General features: G+C 39.6%; 3 protein-coding genes across 6 annotated transcripts; 1 reads left to right on the top strand and 2 right to left on the bottom strand.

Annotated features, from left to right (window-relative positions):
- Positions 1-198: 198 nt before the first annotated feature.
- pigx (phosphatidylinositol glycan anchor biosynthesis, class X) lies at positions 199-5,151 on the bottom strand. 2 transcript variants are annotated; one of them, XM_048252744.1, is made up of 6 exons: positions 5,045-5,151; positions 1,932-2,019; positions 1,708-1,843; positions 1,312-1,531; positions 695-795; positions 199-432 (listed from the first exon to the last, which is right to left on the bottom strand). In XM_048252744.1, exons 2-6 carry the CDS (start codon positions 1,958-1,960, stop codon positions 277-279), a joined length of 642 nt encoding a protein of 213 aa, XP_048108701.1. In that variant the 5' UTR covers positions 1,961-2,019; positions 5,045-5,151; the 3' UTR covers positions 199-276. The 2 variants fall into 2 exon arrangements, with proteins under 2 accessions (XP_048108701.1, XP_048108700.1); XM_048252743.1 differs by lacking the exon at positions 5,045-5,151 and adding an exon at positions 2,103-2,608.
- A 124-nt stretch (positions 5,152-5,275) lies between these two features.
- Positions 5,276-6,715, top strand: cep19 (centrosomal protein 19). Of its 2 annotated transcripts, none has more exons than XM_048253349.1 (3): positions 5,276-5,522; positions 5,817-5,974; positions 6,160-6,715. In XM_048253349.1, the coding sequence occupies exons 2-3, from the start codon at positions 5,845-5,847 to the stop codon at positions 6,513-6,515; spliced, it is 486 nt and encodes a 161-aa protein (XP_048109306.1). In that variant the 5' UTR covers positions 5,276-5,522; positions 5,817-5,844; the 3' UTR covers positions 6,516-6,715. The 2 variants fall into 2 exon arrangements, with proteins under 2 accessions (XP_048109306.1, XP_048109307.1); XM_048253350.1 differs by having other exon boundaries at positions 5,820-5,974.
- On the bottom strand, positions 6,716-11,651 carry ing5a (inhibitor of growth family, member 5a). Of its 2 annotated transcripts, none has more exons than XM_048253348.1 (8): positions 11,538-11,651; positions 10,424-10,495; positions 10,142-10,308; positions 9,808-9,919; positions 9,626-9,722; positions 8,475-8,610; positions 8,184-8,245; positions 6,716-8,098 (listed from the first exon to the last, which is right to left on the bottom strand). In XM_048253348.1, the coding sequence occupies exons 1-8, from the start codon at positions 11,572-11,574 to the stop codon at positions 8,059-8,061; spliced, it is 723 nt and encodes a 240-aa protein (XP_048109305.1). In that variant the 5' UTR covers positions 11,575-11,651; the 3' UTR covers positions 6,716-8,058. The 2 variants fall into 2 exon arrangements, with proteins under 2 accessions (XP_048109305.1, XP_048109304.1); XM_048253347.1 differs by having other exon boundaries at positions 9,626-9,725.
- Positions 11,652-17,831: the final 6,180 nt, after the last annotated feature.

A 17,831-nucleotide genomic window follows, 5' to 3' on the forward strand; every position in this document is an offset into this window, starting at 1 on the left:
GGGACTGGAGGCGCTTTCCAGAGGGTAGCCATATAAAAAGACTGTAGTTAGGGTGGTAACACTGTGTTGACATGTGCTGAAGTATAAGTATAATAAATCAACAGTAGCCTATTTTAACGACTCTTTCCAATCCACATAGGTCTGATGTAATTTATTTTTGGCAGATGGAAGAAGACAATGCACATACAAAAAAAAATGTTAAATCATTCCATATTTATTCCAAAATAACAGCATTTATCAGTTTGTAAACAATTCATGGACATGACCAGAGACAGGTCAGAGATAAGGGGGGAACTCGAATATGCCATGTTTCCAGATGGTTGCTGTGAGAATAAGGTTACACAGAATTGTAACACACAGAGTCCCACCACAAACAAGAAATAGCAGAGACTTGTCACCAACAGGTAAGTCCATAGCCAATGATTGTGGCACCTACATAGAGAAAAGAAAATAATTAGTAGGTGTCATGTTGCTTGCTAAGGCGTTTCAGTGAGTAGAGTATTGCTGTGTCATTCATCTAGTTAAGCCCTAAACTGCTGATGCTGGAGAGCCCACAATCAGAAGCACACATATTACCGACACTATTCTGAATTCATGTCAGCCTACAAGTACCTTGTGAAAATGGCTACACATGCAACGGTAACCATGTTAGTAACAGAGATATAAAAGAAGGAAAACGATATGTCCCCCATACCTGCAAATGTTCGATCTCAATCCATGAACAAATGCTTACATTGTGTACTGAACAAGGCCCATACACAATCTTGTAAGGGAGATTGGAAAAGGGTAGTTTACCTAACAGTGAAGAGAGGAAGTTAGTTGTCACCTACATTTTCCATAACAAACACATCCTGGTGCAACTGATCAGCAGTCTGAAGAGGCATGTGCAGAGATGCTGTTTGCTCATACATTCGCCCCAGAGAGAGCAAGTGCACCTTTTGGCAGGATTTTACTAATTTACTATACTATAATTACTATTTATTTTAATTTACTACACGCAATAATACAACACACTACAGTAATACAATAGCACAATAACATACACTTTAGGATCGCTTACTCTCAAATATTTGGCCTTATAATATCTGTATATAGTCTATAATTGGTCAAATTTGCTGCTATTACAAAAATAATTGAAGACAATGAAAGCAGTTAAGTGGTTTCATGGCCAAGTCAGAGCCAGGATCCAACTAGCAAATGGTTTTCTACCAAAGATGGGATTTGCAGCTCACTTAGGATAACAGCATCTGTTTAGTGAGGTAATGTTTATGGGGATGTAGAGCAACCTCAGCATTAGGTCCTAAGACTTACCATGCTCACAGGAGTCTGACTTTAGTAGCAGTTTGGTATATTTTATTTCCACCTGTACATGTGTTCCTGGTCCAGAAGGCCTGTGATAACGCCCATGAATGGGCACTGTTGCAGTGAGATGCCCTGGAGTTGTAGGATCTGGCCGAGGATAGATGAAGGCAGTAAAACCAGGCGATTCATAGGCTGGTGCCTCTAGATCCACCTCTGAGTCAAGTAGCACCTGGTGTATGGATTACATGTTTATTTCATTCTTACACTTGTATAAGGTGACCGACTTTTGATAATCTGTTGAAAACATTTAACTTACTGTGTGATTAATTCATTCATCCATAAATAAACATTTTAAATGACATGCCATTTCAAATTCAAACAAAGGAAACAAAGGACATTTCATACATGCAAGCCTGCATCTTTTCTCAAGGTTTGCAACTGGTAAACGTCCATGTACACCCCACTGGATACATTCTGAACCAGAAGAGCCTCGAAATCCTCTGGGAAAGGAGCACCAAACTGGACAGTGTATATAAGATCTCTGAAAATCAATGTAGTAAAGAATGTTATGACTCACAGGCCTGATTAGACAACTAGAGAAAATCTAAACGTAACCGAATAGCCTATACCTATGAAAACCACTTTTTGTCAAGTTCATTGCCACTTTCACGGAATCCAACCACTGTGTCGTTTTAAGGAAGTCACAGCCATCGCCACCTACAGAAATAAATAATTAGATGATAGGCTACTCTTGGGTTCAATAGCCTAGCTCGTAAAACAGGGATATTCTTTAATTTTACCTTTCTCTGGCTGCGCGACGCTCAACCCACACCCAACCCATAGGAAACAGACACAACTGAGCAACATCATGTCCATTAGCCTATTTGATGAATCGGTCCCCTTAAATGTTTTCTTCTGTCTGTTGGTGGGTTAACCAAGTTGCAAAACGAGTAGGCCTACTTCCATGTTAGCAAAGCAAGGCGACAAACATTATCTTTCTGCTGATTTTGGTAGAAATATGAGATAAGTATTTTTTTCATTCAACTCTGTAAATAACATTTTTCTTATAGTTGTCAATATTTCATCGTAGCCAGTTGAAGAAACATTTGACAGACGCTTCTATTCTTCTTCTCATCATAGCAGGTGGCAGTTAGCTATAATGGTGCATTAGTTACCGCCACCCACTGGACTGGAGTGTGGATCAAGCTGTTTAAAGGAGAACTTGGCACATTTTTCAACGTAATAATCCCGTTTAGAAATCATTTGGATGGTTAAATGACCTGTTCCGGTGAAAATGGTGACTTTCCCCGCTGCGCCCATAGCGTCCTCAGGCGGAAAACCAACCTTGCAACATTGAGACTACCATCCCGGAAAGAGAAGTGAGAAACAAGAAACTAGTTTTAAATCGTGTTTCTTACCTTGTAACATCCACATAGTTCTGTCAAACTTATGCTAACCGTTCGCTAGCTTGTAAACAAATCCATGTGCTTTATCGTTACCTTTCCCCACAGTTTGAAATAGCATAGTGCACAATTTCTCCAGCAGAGGGGGAAATCCTGCCAAGTTTCCCTTTAAAGCCTACAACTACTGAGACCTTGAATTTCCCCTGGGGATCAATAAAGTATCTATCTATCTATCTATCTATCTATCTATCTATCTATCTATCTTACCTCCTCTTGTACCACTTCTCCTACCATACTCTGACTAGTAAGCTACTTATTAGGCACTCCTATTCTCTAGTAGCCTATAGGCTATTGACAGATAGTCTCCTTTGCACTGTAGGCTACATTAAATGTTATTATATTGTTGTAGCTGCATAGGAAAATCCAGACACAAATCTGAAAGATTAAGGTTATCACTGTGTTATCAAATCCGGTTATCAGAATCCAAATCAGAATCAGAATCAGCTTTATTGGCCAGGTTTGCGTAAACAAACAAGGAATATGACTCTGGTTAATCTACTCTCAAAGTACAACACTCACTTTACTCACTTAACATATAAGACTAAAGAATAGAAAAACATAAAAGAATACAAAGCAGAACAGTAAGAATGGAATGAGAACAGTAGAACATGGCTATGAGTATAATTACAGTATGTACATTTGCAATAGAACATTATGGGTAGGATAGGGCAGTGCAAGTTGTCCCTAGCAAGATACAACATATAGGCCTACAGTTGAAAGAGAGGATAGGAATAGTGCAATTTAAGTCTTCTTATATTCTAAGTATTCTTAAATTGACTGAGATTTAAGATTTAAATATAAATATAGTGCAAGGCAGTTTAGTGTAATGATAATGTATTAATAACAATGTGAGGTAGATGGGCGGATGATAGACTTTCTTCAGTGTAAGGGTGGGGGCTATTTCAAATCCGAAATATTACAATTATAACTTGCTGAGCAAATTGAAAATGTGGTCTCGCAAGAACTCTGGATTTCCGGGGTAGTAGCTGAAGGTCTTTAGCAAAAAGGCCAGTGGACCGCCAGCTATGCCCCCAATGGACCGACAGTGGTCCGCCAGCCTCTTGCTATCTGGGAGCCTATTCAAATTCACACTAACAACAAAATGTTGTTTAAAAAGCAACAAGGAAACAAAGGAAATATTTCATACACGCAAGCTTGCATCTTTACTCAAGGTTTGCAACTGGTAAAAGTCCATTCCCTTTTTAGCCTGTTTCTCTATCCTATTCTAAAAAGCTCCACCTTCAACACCATAGTACCATCTAGGCTCATCATGTGTGTTAAGCCCCCTGTTGTACTCACTGTTCACATATGATAGTGCAGCCAGTGACCACTCCAACACCATCAATAAGTTTGCTGATGACACCACCATAATCGGCTGCATCAAGAATGGTGATGAGTCTGCGCAGAGGTGGCAACAATGACATGGTGTCAACATAACAGTCTGCTGCTCAATGTAACAAAAACCAAGGAGCTAGTGGATTACAGACAGCTGCAGGGAGAAGAACATGCACCCATTCACATCGGGAGTGCAGCTGTGGAGAGAGTCAAAAGCTTCAGATTCCTGAGTATAAACATCAGTGAGGATCTGAGCTGGACACACCATATTGGTGTGGTCACAAAGACAGCGCCTCTTCTTTCTGCGCTGTCTGCGGAAATTTGGCATGCTACAAAATATTGACCAACTTATACCGCTGTACAATAGAGAGCATTCTGACTGGTGGCATAACAACATGGTAACAGCACTGCCCAGGATCGAAAATCGCTACAAAGAGTTGTCAGATCAGCACAGCGCATTACAAGGACTGAGTTACCATCCATCCAGGACCTCTACAGCCAGCGCTGCAGAAGAAAGGCCAAGCGTATAGTTTCTGACCCCAGTCTTCCCAGCCACTGTCTTTTCACCCTCCTGCCTTCTGGCAGACGATACAAGAGCATGAGGACCAGCAGATACAGGGATAGTTTCTACCCGCAAGTCATCAGGATGCTGAACCGTCCTTGGAAATCCCTACATAATGGCACTTTTTTACTTATTCTTGAAGTTGAATGGACACTTGAGCACAAGGAATTTCAATGCTGATAAATGCTTATTTATGAGTACATAATAATAAACTTGAAATACCCTTTAAAAGTTCCTGTGCCAGTTTCTCTGCCCATTTTTACTGTGCCTTGCTGGGCTATAATAGCCTGAAATCCACAAATGTAGGCTAGCCTACTTGTACACAAATGATATAGCCTAGGGTTTTCACATAAACTTTCAACATATTTCTCAAATTCTTCACCGTTTGCAATTAAACTCGTTGCGTTCCACTGAAGATCCAGCTCAACCACTGATCTCTAATGACAATTATATATGGCTATATTACAAGAGAATGTCTAATTTTACTCTGGATGACAGTAAGCCTAAGCCCAACCTGGAGAATTGCTTTGGTGGTTGCTTCCGGGTTGCTTCCCTTTAAATTAAGCCCTCTTGTGGGGTGCCCTTATCGATGCCAGAACAGACAACTGAGATTTTTGGAGGTAGAATAGAATACTAAACTTGCGTGTAACAAAATAAGCATAGGCCTATTTGTTTAGATCCGTATAAGTCGTTGTTAAATCGCAAACAAAAAATACTTTTTACAGTAGCCTATGCTCGCTAAAATATCAGGCAATCCAGTAAGTACCTCTCCAAATAACCAAACAGTGCACCCATGAGTGCATCTCAAACGAGGAACCCATAGGAAGAAACCTTTTATCTTCTACTGTCACGAAAATGTGGTAAATTTAAATGTAGGCTTTTTGTTTATTGGGAAGATGTGTGATACGTCAGATATGGTGTATGTGGACGTTGCATAAGCGAGTGGTAGGCTTTTTAGTCATGATGGCTCATAATCTTCAGGTTATTCAAGCCAACAGTGATTTTATTCAATAACACAGTTACTGTTAAACTAGTTATCCATTAGCATACATATTTAACCGAGAAACAGACATATTAAACGCCCTCCCGTCAAAGATGGGTTTATAAATTATAAGTATGTTTTTTTTTCCTACACGTTAACACATATTGCTTAGAAGACTTCATAACTAGAGAGTGGCAGCAATGCCTTTCGTGGCTAAACGATGTGGGGTGAATTTTAGCCCACCTTCTGTCGTGGTTATTTATGAAGCCAAGGACACTGGGAAGATGAGAAAACGCGTTATTCCAGTGAGGGATTTCTCACAGTTTTCAGGTAAGAACCTATCCAGTATTACGACTACAATATTTAAAATGAATGTTAATGTACCCCCTGTCTTCAATTTAACTTAACGTTAGGTCATTGCCATAATAGACTGTAGGGCATTGCCAGTACCTGTGTTCTAAAAGAGGGTTCTGAGATTTCATTCTGGAGTGGTCTGTCTCTCTCCGTAACTGTAGATTGCAGCAAGGCTGCAGAACGGTTGAAACATAACCCTCGTCACAGGGATTACCTGGAGAGTATATCCGTGAGCCAGCTAGAGAAGCTTCATGTACTCCTGCGTGAACACATGCGGGGGCTCACTCCAGAACAAAGTTTGGCTGGTTTGCGAAATGAAGATCCCAACGAGGAGGACCTCAATAAGCTAAGCGACAAGGATCTTGCACACAGGAAAGCTCAAATGGACAAGGTCTTTGAGCGCAACAGAAAGCAGAGGGGAGACCCGGACTTTGTTTATGATCTCGAGGTGGAGTTTCCAGAGATGGAGAGTCAGGGAGTCTGCAGCTGGGATGATGAATCAGATGATGGCTTTTAGCCAAAATTATTTCATTGAGTTGACTTGCCATACAATCTTAAAAAAAGGAAATGTGTGCTAAATATCGGAAAATGCATTATTATTGGGTTATCATTGAATCATCAATCATTATTTGAAAACCAAGTTTAAGATGGGGACAGAGGAATTGTATTGAATCATACTCCGGTTGTGTTGTATAAAATAAAACTACAAAGATCAAATTCTGGTAAATATTTATTATTTATTGACATTTTATATGAAACACTGATATACAAAAATGCTCACTCCTCCTCTAGGAACAGTGCTCTTTTTGAAATAACGATACTTTTATATTCACAGTCAAGTGATAAGAATATGCCCCATGAGAAATACAAAAGTACCCATTTCAGTAGGAGAAATACAGAGTGGACAGCAGTGGAATTATCTTTGGGCAAAATGTTTAATCACGTGCCATTAAATTTGCATTCTCCTGATGATTGTCTCCAATTCGTTACTGATGACTGGCAAAATAAATAACTTTACAATTCAATTTCCTCTTTGTATAGCACAAGGTAGCTGCAAGTGTCATTGTATTTTCCAAATGTAGGAAAAAATTAACATTAAACAGAATGTGCCAGTAGCATACATACAGATCTCTAAATACACACCAAAGCTTATTTTATTGTTCACATTTGGTCTTGGAAAACATTTAGGCCTAAACTGGCAAAGTGGAATACACAAGTAGTTATAGGGCTATCATTTAACCTGACTGGGTTTAAGACATAACCAAAAACCAAAAACAAACAGCAGTAAATGTCATAAGCACAACAACGTATACAATGGGCAGATTTAACTTTGGTATGCTTTTGGTTTTGTGCACTCTCCTCTGCCAATAGAATGTGTTTCTCATGATTTGCTTTTACAACATCTTGTGTGGGATTAAAGCATCTTCCACAAGTCAATTTAAAACGGATAACATTTGATACTAGTTAATCTTTTCCATTTCACTTAACAGCAGTGCTTACAAAAGTGCATTCAGATCATTTTGTTCTCGTAATATTACAGCAGTTATGCCTGGGACTCCTCCCTTTGTGGTACATTCAAAAGACAGATAGTTAAAAATAGGGTTTTTTTCAGGTTTTGTGCCCACCTGGACGGAGTTAGAATATATGCCTTTCTTTTGTCGCTTTTAAACATAATTACAGACAAGTGCAAGAGCCATGGAAATTCATGGAATATAATTATATAACTATATAATTAAGCCCAAGTCTACAAGTGTTTGTCATCCCATGTTATGAAAAACAAGAATCAACTGAAAGTGAAGTTTAAGTCCAATACTAATATCGAGGCATGGATGAAGAAGGATGCAATAATGTTGGATAAAGTCCCCCATAGACAAATAATTTCAAGTACTTCAAAAAATAAAAGCTTTTCAACCACATTTTAAGAGAAATATGGTCATGATTTCATGGAGACCTTATACATGTGTGTGTGTGTGTGTGTGTATATATTACACTATTTTTCTACATAAACAAAAATACATATATTATATAAAAGTAATCTTTTAACCTCCGAAATATACATTTCATTTTTTCTTCCGGTCCTGGGTGCAACGGGGACAAAACCTGAAAGATTGAAGTATGAATGAGTGTTGATCAAAAACAATTCACAGTGAGTAATGTTTATATAATTACACAGGGTCAGGCTTACCATTTCCCTTTGGGTTTTGTAGTAAGGTCAACACAGGCAAAGTGGAACCATTCAATTGGACACTGATAAATCAAAATCATAAGCATAGACATAAGCTTGATTAATATGATTGCTTAATACATTATTTCAGAACAGTATGAGTCAAGACTTTGCACTAACTTTGCCTTTACTTAAAGACACCCTGACAAATAGGTAAACGGCAAAAGACAGAGCAAAGCACTACACAACATGAAATTTCCTTACGTCGCTATGAAAATTATGTCTGATAAATAGTCGAGTTAGAAAACTCACGTCGGGATTGTCACAGCCAATCATTTCACCATATGAGACTTGGTGGCACAAACAATACGTTGGCTCATTAGGGTCAACTGGCATATCCAAGACATCCGATGGCTGAACTGACAACAGTGAGTCACTAAATTCAGGACTGAAGGCAAAGAAAAAACAAAACAGGGCAAGCAGAAGTATTAGTACAGATTTATGCAGTAACCATCTTATTGTGGCTGACGAGAAATCTCATTTAAAGGGGGACATATTAAGGATCTATTCAACTTTTTACATGCTTTTACGCATGTATTTGGATATCTGGAGTGGCTACTAATGCAAAAACAACCCAAGCCAGTCCTGTTTTTGGCTGTTTGGTCTGTAAACATGTGATTCATCGAGCCATTCAGATTTGATGGCTAAAGTGACATCAAGTCGGCCAGCTTGTTAAATAAGACCACCCCAATTTTACCTATCTGGGCCAAGTTAAACTTAGCTTTTTCCTGCAAGATTGGGACCTGTTTGCAACATATCGAAGCAAAACGGTCATGAATGACGCTCATGTTTGTAAAGGAACAGACACACAAACAGGACGATCTGAATAGCACTCTATAGACAGGGTTGAAAAGGGTGTTGTGGTGCTTACTCCTTTTGGAATTTTGACCAAAGTATGTGGTATATTATATTAGCAGATGCTGAAATACTCAGACAGCCTGTCTAGCACCAACAACCATGCCACATGCAAAGTCATTCAAATCACCTTTCTTCCCTATTCTGATGCTTGATTTGAATTTCAGCAGACCGTGTCTACATGCCTTAATGCATTGAGTTGCTGTCAAGTGATTGGCTAAATAGATATTGGTGTTAATGAGAAGTTGAACATGTGTACCTAATAAAGTGGCCGGTGAATATGAAATTATAGTTCATTCTACATTTTGGTCCTTGTCTATCTGTTGTGAACTACATACAGGGCCTACATTTCAAAAGACACTATTGTAAATTAATTCTTGCTACACTTGCAACTGGGATGGAGATCATTAGTCATGTTCTAATTTATCATGCCAATAGAATAGGTATCCAAGGATAAGGAGGGACATGAGACTGGGCATGTCGATGTTTGTCACTGTACTTCATGGGTTCAACTGAACACTTTTTGTTTGCATAGGGCACTGGCTTACCTGTTTTTAATTTTTTTCTTTCGTGGTGAGTCCTCATCCGACCCTTTCCTTCCTCTGCCTCCTCTTGGGCCCCTCTTCTCTTTCAGTCCTCTTCCGCCTTCTGACAGGATGATGAGACAAATTAAAACAAAAATTGTGATATATTGTTTTTCAGCAAACAACTTATTTCCCTTCAAACTCACTCTTTAGTACACGACTATCTGGACTCTCATAGCCACTGACGTCCAGCTTCTCTTTCAGCTCATTTTCAAATCGTGCTAGGTCTGCGTCAAGCCTTCGAATGTGTTTGTCCACCTGAAAGGAACAGATGTAAACAGTCTGGTCATATACCTGAGTAACTAAATTTCTTTTTAATGACTGTATTGACAAAGCAACATCATTTGGCAGATATCAAATTACGATTGTGTTAATATTCATATTATGTAAGAAAATGGTACATAAAAATAAATCAACAATAAAGTAATGACCTATAATCCTATACCAAGGACATGAACAGCAGGAAAGGACAACACTTGCCATTTCATATGTCTGCATGGCAAGTTGTACTTTGTCATCACTGTACTCTTTGCATTTGCTGTAGGCATTTTGAATCTTCTGTAGGTGCTCCACTCTCTGTTCAGATGCCAGACTACGGACATTTGCAATATACTCTTCAGCTAGCTTGTCAATCTCCCCCTTTTTCTCTGTCAAGATGTAAAGAGCCACAAAAGATTCAATAAAGTATAGTTGATGGCTCATAACTTGAGTCCACATAACCAATGAGATTTCCTGATGGTATGTGATATCTTGGCATCTTACCTTCAGTTCTACTATCTAGTTCCCTCATTAATGTGAAGTTTCTTTGGAGTTCACATGGCAGGTTTTCAATACCTGGAGGGGATGAAAGTGCATGTAGTGATGGATAGCCTTAAACTATACATGATAATTCCTGTTTAAACTTATTGGACCAACACCAGGTTGTAACAGGTGGTCACGCCCAAAGCAATCGTAACATTACAAGTAAGGACTGTACAATTGTAATCATCAGCATCTATTTTTGATTGTGTCCCGCTACATTGTTTACAGGACGGGTTATGTCGGACGACACCATCGTCTGTTGTGACGCACTTTCAAACAACAGATCCCGCCCTCTACTCTGTTAAAGGTTTTCTACAAGAAAATAAAAGATTCGCTTGCGAGCTGTCTGATAGTAGCTGCCAAGTGCCAAGCTTACCAATTCAACGGTTAGCTGCTCTTTTGAACAACACACCCTTCAAAAGTTATTGTAGCGTTAAGTCCACTTTACACCCATACACGGCAAGATGTACGATGTCAATATTGCCTAGGCTGATATTCAGCTAACTCGCGCTAATAAACATTACAAAATAAACACTAACGCTATTGTAACCCAGCATTGACGCTACATAATGAAAGCTCGTCTAATTTAACTTTACCACGATGTGACCTGTGCCATCACAACTCTTTACTGGCTAACTGCTTCTTTCCCTCCAAGAGCATAACAGCAGCCATAACAGCAAAGCTAGGTTAGCCGCGTACAGTTTCCTGATTAAAAACACCTTCTAATGTTAGCATGGCCGTCTGAAAAACATAGGCGCATTTGACAAGCTAAGCTAACTTGACAGTACGACAACGACAGCACTTCGGCACTGCCAAAAACACACACCAAACTTCCCTTGTTCTCAGGAAAAGTTAAGAAATACAACTGTTGGACTCGAAGCGGACACCAGCAGTTTAATGACAAATTCTTATGATTTCTAATTTTATGCGTAGAACTAGAACGTTTGTTTTGTAGCGAATGTTACCTAGCCGTCTATGATAGCCCGCTAACGCTTGCTGGGGTGCTAGCAAACTACCAGCCCGATGTCCAAAGCACCAGAAAACAGCAGCGAGATAGATTCATCTTTTTACTCACTATCAAGGTAATGTTCAAGGTATATTGCCGTCGCCATTTCAGTTGTTTCGGAGTGGTTAAAATATTTTCTCTACTCCCGAACAGCAACCGAATTGAAATTAATAATTCATGATGTCCTTCTTTACTATTGGGTCAAAAACTACTTATTAGGGTAAGCTCCTCTGATTGGATAACACGAGGGTTTGGCCTGGTTTGGCTCCTTTAAGGAACTGTAGTAGACAGAGATGATGCTTGAAGCGGAGCAGTAAATCATGGATCTTTGCTGTAGGCTAGAAAATATATATAGAAGAGGAAAGAAACTCAACCTACACCACACAGTTGGCTACACACAGTTATCGTGTATGAAGATTCTTAATTCACCATAGGCTAAAGCCTGCCCGGGCCTGATGCCACGAGAGCTGCTGATGCTGCTTCTATTCTGCAATCTGCAGGTAATGCTAAGGCAGTTTAGGGCAAAGGATAAAATAACCTCTTAAACATGTTTAATGTTTTTTCTTTAATTTCATCACGACTTTTATTCCATCTCATATTCCCCTGCCTCTGACAAGCAGCTGTTGGCTCTCTAGTGTGCAGGCACCTTAGGCAACATGTTTTGCTTTAGCAATGCCTAGCAATATGTTTCCTACTTTCTTTAGGCCTGCAGCTACATATGGGATGTTTAAAGGGATTTATATTTTAACACTGTTAAAAAACTGGAACCAAAAGATGTAACATTTTGTGTAGTAGGCTAAATATGTGGTAATCATAAAAGTAATAACAAATCTGTGTTGACATTGGACTTAAGCACAGTATTACAAATTTTAATCTTGGGCAAACTCATTCAGAGAAATTGTCTTAGTAGGCCTTCTCTTTTAACTAAATGTGTACGCATATGGCCTGTATGAACTTGTTTTTAGCTTGATCAGTCAGTAAAAGATGCAATGGATCAGCAAAACAGAAGATACCCTCAACGATGTTGAGGCTGATGAGATGTCCGAAGACACTGCATGGAACTTGCTGGCCAGTGCTTCTGACCCACACTAGGACAACTGCATTTCTGCTCTTTTCAACTCAACCCACTTTCAGAACAAGCAGAACAGGCCCAAGTGATCAAAATGAAAACAGAAACTAGAATTATTAAAAAACCTGTAGGTTGCTCCCAAATGTGCCTTTACCTCACCAGAAGTTCCACACTGTCTATGCACCACAGTCAGTCCCATCACAATTACATGCAAATGTTCGAAGATTGTACCACAACCACCACAAAAACTACAAATTTTGAAATTGTCACTTGTTTTATGCTGTATGTTGTTCAGATGTGTTTTTCTTAAGAATTGTTTAAAGCACATTTTAAGGTAGCCTATACATATTGTTGGAATATATACAATTTAATGCATTAATATAATTGATTCTATATTTTTTTTACATTATTTATTGTATTTAAATTATATAAGCTTGTATTTATTAAACCAATGAAATCGAAGTACAAATGCATTGTCACCATCAGAGACACTATGTGCACACAGTGGAAATAATAATAAATGGTCTTAATAATCATAATAACAGCAACAGGATAGTAGCAGTAGTAGCCTAGTAGAAGTATTGGTAATAGGCTAGTAGTAGCTAGTAGTAATGACAACAACAATGCAAATAATGTTAAGGTTTAGTGCAAATAAAACGAAGACCAACTCTAAATAAAGTCCTTCTAACCTACATACTCTCTGGTAAGTTTTTTGATTTTTGAAGGAAACTGTACAAATATGACTGGGATGATACAAAGCAAAGTGCCATTACAAGTTATTACTTGGTGTGGTATTTTATATATAAAAAAAGGTGCTTTTAACATTTTAAACTAATATGTTTTTGTTTAACCTTTAGGCTCATGTTGGCCTATTTCCCCTCATGTCAATTGCTGTGAAAAGCCATTCAAATTCAAAGGGCATTTTCCTAGGTTTTGGAGTAGGCCAAAGTGGTTCTTAAACTGTGGGAGGGGTTGCAAAATGATTTGCAGTCTGTATTAAATACATTTTTCTAAAGGTTTTTAGGTCAATATGTTTTAAACTGGGACTATTCAGTAGCCCTAGATAGGCTTCCAATTTACAGTGTTTAGATATGGGCTAATAATAATTATAATAATAATAATAATAATAATAAATGGTCTTAATAATCATAATAACAGCAACAGGATAGTAGCAGTAGTAGCCTAGTAGAAGTATTGGTAATAGGCTAGTAGTAGCTAGTAGTAATGACAACAACAATGCAAATAATGTTAAGGTTTATAAATAAAAAAAACGAAGACCAACCTAAATAAAGTCCTTCTAACCTACATACTCTGGTAAGTTTTTTTTGATTTTTGAAGGAAACTGTACAAATATGACTGGGATGATACAAAGCAAAGTGCCATTACAAGTTATTACTTGGTGTGGTATTTTATATATAAAAAAGGTGCTTTTAACATTTTAAACTAATATGTTTTGTTTAACCTTTAGGTTCTCATGTTGGCCTATTTTCATGTCAATTGCTGTGAAAAGCCATTCAAATTCAAAGGGCATTTTCCTAGGTTTTGGAGTAGGCCAAAGTGGTTCTTAAACTGTGGGGGGTTGTAAAAATGATTTGGCAGTCTGTATTAAATACATTTTTCTAAAGGTTTTAGGTCAATATGTTTTAAACTGGGACTATTCAGTAGCCCCAGATAGGCTTCCAATTTACAGTGTTTAGATATGGGCTAATAATAATTATAATAATAATAATAATAATAATAAATATAGCCGCAAGCGGCAATGGCGGGCCCGAGCACCTGTGGGCCGCAACCTGTGACATGTCGAATCCAACAAAGCAACCGACGGTGCGCTTGTGAAATGTACATATTTGATGCGCGGTGTTATTTGTTTTTGTATTTTATTTTTCTGCCACATTTACTTGTTTGGCCAGGTGGGGGGTTTAATCAAGGCAGGCCCATTGGGTGTCATCATAATCATAATATATATTAACCTGAGAAATTTCAGACCATTCATTTTAAGCAAAGAACATTTCTGATACACTTTTTGGTTGGCCAGATGGTGGCGCTATGTTAGCGCTATGTTTATGACACATTTCCTGTTTATGTGGTGAGATATTAAAATCATATCAAATATATTTTCAAAAATTTTCAAAAAACATTCAAAAATCCATTCACAATTTAACATCAGCGACATCTTGGCATAATGTTTGCCAAATTTCAAATGAATCTGACAAACCGTCTAGGAGGAGTATGTTCAAATTGATCATGTGACATCAGTATAATTGTCATTCTTTCTGTTGCCAGTTGGTGGCACTATGCCAAACATGCATTATGGGCATGTGAATATTATCATTAACATGGTCTTCAATGACCTGTGAAATGTAAAACATTTCAAGCCATGCATGGTGAATTATGACACATTTATTGTTTATGTGGAAGGGTATTAAAATGAATAATTTCGCCATTTCGTCAAATTACAACATATAACGAACAAAATATATAACATACAAAAACTTCACAATTTATAATCAGGAACATCTCGGCATCATGTATACCAACTTTGACACGAATCGGATCAACCGTCTAGGAGGAGTATGTTAAAATTGATCATGTCCACAACGCACAAAATCTCAATTACCTCACTTCCGGTGGGCGTGGCTAATGGCATGTTAATACAAAAGTTGTTTGTTTTTGGGAGTTACATACACCCACCAAATTTGGTGTGAGTATCTAAAACTATATGCCAACCACAAGTTACAGTGACATAAGGGGGCGCTATGGAGTTCCTGGGCAACGCCCGGTGCCAAGGCTTTTCCCCTGTGTATTCACGGTACCTCTTGACGTGTGTAATAATAATAATAATAATAACTTGGACTTATATAGCGCCTTTCATGGTACCCAAGGTCGCTTAACAATGAGGGGGGGGGGGTTAGGGCTCAAAGGACTTGGTGAAAAGAAATGTTTTGAGGTGCTTTTTGAACATGGGCAGGGACGGGGCAGAGCGGACAAGGAGTGGTAGACTGTTCCAGAGTGTGGGAGCGTTGACAGAGAAAGCCCTGTCCTCAAAAAGTCCCAAGCAACCTGGTGCGGGGGGTGGCCAGCAGGTCCTTGTCAGAGGACTGCAGGGAGCGTGACTGAGTGTAGGGGTGGAGGAGATCTGTGAGATATTGTGGTGAGTCCATCGAGAGATTTGTAGGTGAGCAGGAGGATCTTGTAGGCGATGCGTGACTTGACTGGCAACCAGTGGAGCTGTTGGAGAATGGGAGTGATATGTTGCCAGGGCTTTGTGTGGGTTAAAACCCTGGCAGCTGAGTTCTGGACATACTGGAGTCTGCTAAGGGCCTTGGTGGGCAGTCCAGACAGGACACCATTGCAGTAGTCCAAACGGGAGGTGATGAAGGCGTGGATGAGTGTCTCAGTTACTGAAGGTGTGAGTGAAGGCCGGAGCCGTGAGATGCTTCTGAGGTGGTAGAAGGCAGACTTGGTGACATTGTTGATGTGAGACCGGAAGGAGAGAGTGGAGTCCAGAATAACACCCAGGTGGGCGCGACCTCAATAGATGGGGGAAATGGAGCAGCCATCCACAACCAGGGCCAGGTCTCCAATTTTCCTGAGCAGTGGTGCAGGGGCCACCACCATGAGCTCTGTCTTATTACTGTTGAGTTTGAGTAGGTTTGTGGTCATCCATGATTTGAGTTCCTGCAGACAGTTGACAAGTTGTATGGGTGGGAGATGGGAGGAGGGGTTTGTGCTGATGAGTGTCATCGGCATAGCAGTGGAAGTTGAGTCCATGTTTACGGATAATATGACCCAGGGGTAACATGTAGATGGTGAACAGCAGAGGACCAAGCACAGAGCCCTGGGGCACGCCATGGCTGACGAGTGCTGGATCAGAGTTGGAGCCATTTAGGGTGATGAACTGTTTCCGGCCTGTAAGGTAGGACCGGAACCAGGACAGTACTGTGCCACTGAGGCCGATGAGCTCAGAGAGGCGACAGAGGAGAATGGTGTGGGAAACTGTATCAAAAGCTGCAGAAAGGTCAAGGAGGATGAGGATGGTGATGAGGCCATTGTCGGCAGCAAGCAGGAGGTCATTGGTGATTTTAATGAGGGCGGTCTCAGTGCTATGGTGGGTTCTGAAACCAGATTGGAGAGGTTCATAGAGCTCATGGTGGGACATGTGATGTTGAAGCTGGGCAGCCACTGCTCTTTCCAGGATTTTGCTGATGATGGGGTGGGTAGAGATCGGACGATGTTAGGGTTGTTAGGGTCGTCAGGGTCTGAGCCTGGCTTTTTGAGAGTGGGGATGACTGCTGCCATTTTGAAGCTGGATGGTACCACACCAGAGGCAAGAGATGTGTGTGCCAAAGAGATGTGTGTGCCAAATTTCATGCGTTTTCACCGATGGGAAGCACCTCTTTTGGCATCACAATTCATGACATTTTAGTCCGCACAAAATCCCAAATACCTCACTTCCTGTTGGGCGTGGCTAATGCATTGTACATACGAAAGTTGTTCATCTTGGGGAGATACACACACCTACCAAATTTGGTGTGTCTAGCTGAAAGTATGTGCCAACCACTGGATCAATCACCTATGGGGGCGCTACTGAGTCCCTGGGCCACACCCGGGGCCAAGCCTTTATGCCTGTGTAGCCATTGTGATACCAGATGTGTGTGCCAAATTCCAAGACTTTTCATCCATGCTAACCACTTCAAAAATAGCAAAAAGGTGAACAAATAATAATAATAATAATAATAATAATAATAAATAATAATAATCCTTTCAAAAACAATAGGGCTCTATCTCGGTGCGCCCTATTAATAATGTTCCCTGAAAGTGGATGTTCTGTTTAAGCAAACTCAAACCTCTACCTCTTGCAGGGGTGAGCTTGAAGCTGCTGTAGGCTACATAAGCTTAACAGTGACAGAACACCATGCAGCCTTTTTTCTCCACAGGAAGGCCAGTTATACATTGGATGAGTGCTAGTTATCCTTTGGAAAATAATAAATCAGATTGTCAAAGGCTACCATTGACATTAATGATTTTGGTGTTGACACAGGTTGTGAGAAAAGACAATGTCTGTCTCCAAAACATTTTCCAAAGTAAAAACACATTTTGAAAGGACAGAGGGGGGTCGTGATTTAGCCAATGTTTTTGGGGCCAGATAAAAAGTTTAAGAACCAAGAGACTACTGTAACACAGAAATGCAACAGGAAAGCCAAAAGGAAACATATAGTCAAGAGGGATATGACCATGGCATGGAAATTATTGGTGGCTAATAAAAATGTATTTTAGGACCTAACACAGACTGT

Source organism: Alosa alosa, chromosome 9 (genome assembly GCF_017589495.1).
Source record: "Alosa alosa isolate M-15738 ecotype Scorff River chromosome 9, AALO_Geno_1.1, whole genome shotgun sequence".
Taxonomy (NCBI): Eukaryota; Metazoa; Chordata; class Actinopteri; order Clupeiformes; family Clupeidae; genus Alosa; species Alosa alosa.